Source organism: Macrobrachium rosenbergii, chromosome 2 (genome assembly GCF_040412425.1).
Source record: "Macrobrachium rosenbergii isolate ZJJX-2024 chromosome 2, ASM4041242v1, whole genome shotgun sequence".
Classification (NCBI taxonomy): domain Eukaryota; kingdom Metazoa; phylum Arthropoda; class Malacostraca; order Decapoda; family Palaemonidae; genus Macrobrachium; species Macrobrachium rosenbergii.
In genome coordinates this window covers 89,365,304-89,373,353 of record NC_089742.1, presented here as the reverse complement: position 1 = coordinate 89,373,353, position 8,050 = coordinate 89,365,304, and the positions used below count along the sequence as shown (strand labels likewise).

Sequence of the window (8,050 nt, the reverse complement as noted above, 5' to 3'; positions counted from 1 at the left end):
CAAAACAAAGCGCTCTCTCTTATCTCAACTGATGACAACTGAAGAGAAACAAGTCTTCGCTGAACACACACACGTGTTGCTCATACTACGTTACTATTAAAATTGTATTACCAATTCTAAATTATGCTATTAAGTTATTTAAATCATTAGTTCTTTTGAGATCTGTTATGATATTTCACTAATTATTATTATTATACATAATACACATACACACACACATATATATATATATATATATATATATATATATATATATATATATATATATATATATATATATATATATATATATATATATATATATTCATGATGTTGCCTTGTATATATATATCCTCCTATAATTTTTAGATATTTACTCTTTTATTTACCATGTATTATGTGTAATAATAATAATTATTGAAATATCATAACAGATCTCAAGAGAACTGATGATTTAAATAATTAGTAGCGTAATTTAGAATTGATAATACAATTTTAATAGTAACGTAGTATGAGCAACAACGTGAATATATATATATATATATATATATATATATATATATATATATATATATATATATATATATATGTATATATATATATATATATATAATTTATATTCAGAGGAAGACGGACGAAAACCACACATCACTAGGCTGTCTTTTATTTTATAGCCAACGTTTCGTAATTATTTACAGAATTACATCCTCAGGGCTGTGCATAAGAAAAGATAAAAAAACAATTATAAGTACAGTCTTAGAATACATATAAAATATTACAGAGAATGAAATAAATAAAAATAAAAACAACCAACCTAGAGGTGAGACAGTAAGGAACTAAATCCAAAGAAACCACCACAGAAAGAAGTTAAGCTAAATACAGTTGACCAGCAGATGTATGAGTATTTAAGGATGGCACAAGTTGTTTTATAAATAACGACTCTAGGATTGTTAAACCTTGAGGGTTGGCAGTATGACCGATGACTCTAAAACCTTTGTTCTCAATGTAGGTTTTACATTGTTTTGAATGATTCCTGATATTGGAGTGCTCTGGGTTCGAGATTCTGCTACCTTTTCGGAAACTAACTCCCCGATGTGAATCAATGCCCACCTTAAGAAGCCTACTGGTGGATCCCACATAAATCCCTGAAATACATTTAGGGCAAGCATATTTACAGATGACACTAGAGGACATGTAAGGGCACAGCTGATCCTTTACTTTAAACAAAGAGCCAACACTAAGAGGATTTTTGAGAGTTAATTTGGCTGATATGGCTGGGAAATGCTCATGGATAATTTGCGTAAATCTTTTTTGAAAGGTCAAGTCATTGATGTATGGGAAGGTTGCAAAGAAATTCATTTTTTGTACCGTTAGGACTTCAGGTCTTCTAGAGAAATGTTTATTTAGTAATAGATTTAACTTTCTATTTACTAGCCTGGGTGGAGAACAGTTACCTTTAAAGAAGTTAACTAGATATAAAATCTCATTGTGAAAGGCATTCCAGTTAGATGTGAGGACCAGTGCTCTATTAAGAAGGATAAAAATGGAATTAATCTTGAAATTAAAATAACAGCAACTATAAAAATTAGATCCGAGTCCTGTAAAAGTTTTCTTTCTAAAAATCGTGGTGTTAAAAGAATTGTCTTGTCGATATACTTGAACGTTCAGGAATGACAGACAGTTGTTCTCCTCTTTTTCTATAGTAAATTTCATATTCGGGTGTAATGTATTCACGCAGTCGAGGAAGAGATCAGCCTCGTATTCACCCTTGAAGAGAACAAACGTATCATCGACATACCTAGAATAAAAAAGAGGATGAAATCTTAGAGGGCAATCGTCGAGCATGAGCTCCTCCAGGGAGCACATGACGATATCAGCGAACGTAGGGCCAAGGGGAGAACCCATGGCCATGCCACTTGCCAGTTCAAGAAGGGTCTTAAAAAGCGCTCCGTTAAAATTATTAAAAGTGGACTTAGGATCAGGGAATAACTTGTCAAGACTCAGTTCAATGGTCTCACCAACTGGAATATTCGTAAACAGAGATTCGATGTCAAGGCTGGTCATGAATAAATCGGAATCCTGTAATAAAATACTCTTTAAACTGGAGGGAATTATGGAGAGAGTAACTGTTCTTTGTTAATGGTTCAAGTATAGGAACGAGAAATTTGGCTTGTTTATAATTCAGCGTATTAAAAGAAGCTAAGATAGGCCTGAGTGGGAGACCTGGTTTATGAATTTTTGTTAGGCCATATAAAGTACCGTAAGAGGAACCTGTGGGGTACAGTTCCTGATACGTAGTTTCATTAATAATGTTATCCGTTCTCAAAGACGGTTAATTTTTTCTTGTATTTCAAAGATATTAAGGTAGTCAGGAGTACCAATCAATTCGAATTTAAACACGATTATTCATCGTATTTTAAACGACAGAAATAAATAAAAAAAATTATTTCTGTCGTTTAAAATACCTTCCATCTTGGATAAATAATCGTGTTTATTCAAGATAACTGTTCCTTCACCTTTGTCGAGTCGTGTGACCTGGGGAGCCTGCCAAAGAGAATATCTGAATTTTCCCAAAGTACTTTCAGGAAATTGAAGACTCCGACGGGCACCTTTTTTCAGAAAAGATTTCGACACCTTGAAGCGACTCGCTAACAACAAGGACCGTTGTCACGACAATAATATATAATATACAGTATATAACATACAATATGTATATATATGTATACTGTATATATATAATATATATATGATATATTATCTATATGTAGAATCTACTAGTCACTTTTTACCAGATACAGATGTGATAGTAATACCCACAATGCCCTCTTAACTTTCTCAAATTCTTCGGGTTTTTTTTTTTTTTTGATACACTTGTCACTACAAAGCCTTAAGATCCAGGTGCAAGAAATATGAAGAAATTTCTTCATATTTCTTGCACCTGATCTTAAGGCTTTTGTAGTGACAAGCGTATCCAAAAAAGCGCTAAGAATTTTTCATATTTCTTGCACTTGGATCTTAAGGCTTTGCAATGACAAGCGTATCCAAAAAAGTGCGAAAAATTCGAGAAAGTTAAGAGGGCACTGTGGCTATTACAATCATATGTATATATATATATATATATATATATATATATATATATATATATATATATATATATATATATATATATATATATATATATATATATATATATATACATATATATATATTATATATATATGTATATATATATATTTATATATATATATATATATATATATATATATATATATATATATATATATATATATATATATATATATATATATATATATATATATCAGCGTATTGATAATCTTAGGCTAAATTCTATTATTGTTATCAGCTTCCTTGGAGTTTGCCGTTACGTAATGTACTTAATTAATTGAAAACGTTATACTGTAGATTGACCAATAGAATATGGTCATGGACTTGCTTGTTACTTTGTAATATTTCGTATTAACGTTGACAACAGCTCTTTCTGTAGTATGGAATAATTTGAGCATTTCTCTTTTTATCTCTGTTTGGAAGTGACTTGTTTTTAATATTGGTGTATATTTATTGCAGGGTCGATCATGTTTCACGTGCGGCGCCGACCAGCTGATTATGGGCCCCGTAAGAGAAAGAAGAAACCCGTCAAGGGGTCGGGCGGGGGCGGCGGTCTCGGGGGTGATGCCCACGACCACAGCCGCCCTCATCACCCTCATTTCCTCCCCGATAGGCTGCCTTTCCTCATCGAGTTGGGACCCGGTGAGTATTCCCCTTCACAACTTCACAGAAACTCATTGACATTTCAAAGGTTTCCTCGCATGTCGACTATAAGCGCCTGGTTGTCTCTGTTGCTTCGTCGATGGCTTTTATCATGGCGACCAGGGCCAGGTGGTAGATTTATACTTTGTTTCCCTTCCCTCATGAGATTTCCGGATTTGTGCTGACTCGACACTGAGCGTCTTCGAGAGCGCTCAGGTGTCCTTTACTTGCATGCCACCGAATAGGATTCGTCTCTTCGTAGTTGTGCGTCACACGCCGCTCATTTGATTCACTGAATTCTGTTTGGATGAGTTTATGTATATGGACACCATTTTTGCTGTGATTTATGAAACTGAATTCTTAGTGAAGTACATAAAACTAGATCATTATGTAACAACAGGCTATATGGCGAAATGACCCCAGAAAGAAAAAGAGCAACTTCAAGCGATCACATTCGTGAGGTTCATGAAGTCCCCTTTAGCAGGAGACTGTGAGCGCGTATCAGAGAGTATCAGTTTCATTTCATCTCGTCTGCGTATCGAGGGCGTGGTGTCACAAACACACTCCGTTTTGAAGTATGAAAGGAATGCTCTGAAAGGCGTTTTGACTGAAGTCATTTTTCTTTTTCTCTGAAAATGTCCGGTTTCATTATGGAACTTTGTAAATAGAGTTTTAGTAGCGTGATGCTTTTGTAGGTGTATCCAGTCGGAAATGGTGGCCGGACTGTAATTGACCAAGGAGTGGTTCAGGTGAAGGGTGTATCGCTTTCTCGCACTCTTAACTGATCTGTAGAGTTAATTAAATTTCGGTTTAGAGAGATGAAACAGTCGGCAGAGTAGACAAGGTGAATAATCGAGGTTAATCTTGATTTCTCCCAGATGTTTGTATTCCTTTAGTCACACCTGATAATTTAGTCCATTTGAGTGAAATGTGGCAGATCGCGTTAGTATAGGTAGACTTAGAAATATGCAGTGTTACCGCAGTGGAAACTGATATACTCGTATTAAGAGCATTCATAGATCAAGTGGAACTTCATGTTCAATCTTGGTATAACATCATTAATGTCGTTCAGACTTGTTGCTGAAGTTACAAGAAAAAAAAAAACAGTCAATATTACTCTTCAGAAATGAGCTTTCCCTTGATTTAGTTCTCACGGTTGCTTTTCACGGGCATTGAGACGTTAGACCTGTTTTATAAGTTGCGACTCCAGGAGGAACGAGGCAGAGGAGATTACTGTACGTTGCAGTCAGAAGAAGAGGATTTAGACCACAAACGGCAGAGCTGCTCGCCTACAGTAGGCGTTGTGAATAAGCAGCTCTTTCCAAAGTTCCAGGAATCGATCATCTCTCTCTCTCTCTCTCTCTCTCTCTCTCTCTCTCTCTCTCTCTCTCTCTCTCTCTCTCTCTCTCGTTAATCAATAGGGGCCGTACGTAAACTTGATCAAGTGAGGACTAGGGAGAGAGATTTTATTTTTGTTTTCTCATTATCGGAGTGTGATGACGGGCCTTAGGATATTCTTTTTCGAAGGGAAGGTGAATATTCTTCGGTAAGGGTTTCTTCATCCCGAAAATGGCAGTGATTTCGCAAATGGTGAAATTTTCAGAGTTCATTGAAACTGATAATCAAAACTGACACTGGCAGTCCGTAGACTATTTTGCTCTTGCAGTTAAAAAATTAATGTTTGGCACAGTAGAATCTATGGCGACTTGATTCGGGCTCCTCCACAAGATGGCCATTTTTTCCTCGTTTATTCAACATTTGTATTTTTAATGGTATCGATCAGTGTTTGATTGTTAGTAGAGAAAACTGAAATATCTTGGGGTTAAAGAATTTCTGTCAATCCTCAAAGGAACTTGACTTGAGTTTAACAAAAATACTGCATCTAGGCCCCTAAAAAGATTTTTTTCTTGTGCAGACTAAAAATATGAGTTCTAAATAACGTTCAGAATTATAATTGCGGTTATAAGGTATTCCATTTTATCATAGACTATATTTCCACAAGTACCACATGTATTTTATTTTATGAAACTCGTACACTGACTACTACACACATTCAGAGGGGTTTCAGATATGTGGCGCACATCTTTCTATGAAAATATAATAATCATAACTGCTCAGGGCGAAGACACGTGAAAAATTGGCGCACGAAGTGTCAAGGAATCGGTTAAAGCCAATCGCTGTGATGCTTCCCTCCAGTGTGGTCATTGGGTGTTCCACAATGGTTTTGTGCTCTTCTTGTTGCTAGTCAGTGGAAAGATCATAGATCATGTTTAAGCATCTGAAGTCGATCATTCTTTTGGTTTTGAATATGTGACAGTCAGTGAGAAACCAGCGGCTCTGTGTAAGAACAGGGTCTTTAACGCCAAACTGTGAGTCACGTGAGTGGTGACAAGTACGGGGTTGGAAGGAGAATGCAAGTAGTTAGTAGGCCCATATGGTGTCATCTCTTGCTCTTAACTCTTATTCCTGTAATAGCCTAGGTTGCGAAAGTTCCCGAGAGAGAAACCAAGCAGTTCTCTTTTAAAAAAAAAAATGTTGACATTCAGCATTCAATTCTATTTTAGGGATTTTGAAAATCATCTTCAACTCAGTAGCCTTTCACTCTCATCAGAACTCGGGGGTCGAAACACAATGCTGTCAAAAAAATGAATCCCCATCCCCTAAAAAAAAAAAAAAAAAAAAGGAAGGGGGCTGGATTGGGCGGGGAATCTATACAAGACTCAAAATATGCAAGCATAGTTACGTTCTTTTCCACTTTGATTTAGAGTAGATCTTGTAGTCGCACCATGAATGGCAACAAGGAGAAATAAATTTCATCATAGACTGTTCTCTCTCTCTCTCTCTCTCTCTCTCTCTCTCTCTCTCTCTCTCTCTCTCTCTCTCTCTCTCTCTTTTTCAAATAATAATTATTTTACATATTGTTCTTCATCATCAGATTTTTTTGTCGTGTAAATTTGAAAGCCATGTTTGAGCTACATTGTTAATAATTGTGTGTGTGTGTATGTATATATATATACATATATATATGTATATATGTGTGTTTGTGTGTGTGTGTGTGTTTGTGTGTGTGTGTGTGTGTGTGTAAAATTCGACATCAAGTCATTTCCCCTAAAGGGATGGCTCTTTAAAGGAAGATGCTACGTTGGGCACAACAACTTTCGTTCCTGATACGGAATCATAGATGAAATGCTGACCAGTAGAACTAATAACATGAAAGGCTTCAGTCAGTGGCCAACACAGGAGGCACATCAAACCACCCACCACTCACATTGCATTATATACCCTCATCTCGGAAACACACTTGTAGATTCCTGCATATCAAGGCCTTAACTTTCCAGTACCTCTTTCACATTATCTATCCAAACCCTTTCAGATCTTCCCCTTCTCCTTCCTCCTTACACTTCTGAATGATGCACTTCACCAATCTACTGTCGTCCATTCTTTCCACATGACCAGACGGTCTCAGAAAACTCTGGTCCATCTTTTTACCATGAAGTTTATAACCACTTCTTTGTATCTCAACATTTCTCACCGTATCAATTCTTCTTATGCTGCAAATACCTCATTTCAATGGTTTCAAAAGTTTTTACTCATTAGAGAGCCGCTTCTGTTCCCAATCTTTTGCACACACCCTGCTGCCTTTCTTGCTTCACCTGTTATGTGATTCACGTTTTCTTTCATCATTCGATCAGGTGAGTCCCACATACCTGTATGAATAAACTGCTTACATTCTTCCACCATCCATATTAACATTTATTGCTCATCTTCTTTGTTTCCATCTACCCTAATTACGTTATTCTTGCATATGTATCTCTGCTTTCTCTTAATGCAAAACCCTTTTAGAATATTCTTTAGGCATATGACGTTTCTCCTAATTATCACTCCTTCCCAACACATTACCTTATTCCAGAACTGCGAATTTATGTGTGTATATATATATATATATATATATATATATATATATATATATATATATATATATATATATATATATATATGAGATATATATATATATATATATATATATATATATATATATATATATATATATATATATATATATATATATATATATATATGTACACATGAACACACACACACACACACACACACACACATATATATATATATATATATATATATATATATATATATATACATATACATATATATATATATATATATATATATATATATATATATTAGTATTTATATAGTCAGTTAATTAGTCACAATGCCCTTTTAACTTCTCGAATTCTTCACATTCTGGAAACGCTTGTCACAACGAAGCCTAGGACTAAGT

At 35.1% G+C, this 8,050-nt stretch overlaps 1 protein-coding gene across 1 annotated transcript in view; it reads left to right on the top strand.

Annotated features, from left to right (window-relative positions):
* The window catches only part of cno (adherens junction formation factor afadin), a 696,676-nt gene that overhangs the window by 407,166 nt on the left and 281,460 nt on the right, over positions 1-8,050 (top strand). The window contains 1 exon segment of the mRNA XM_067122056.1: positions 3,565-3,747. Coding sequence (XP_066978157.1) covers positions 3,565-3,747 — 183 coding nt within the window.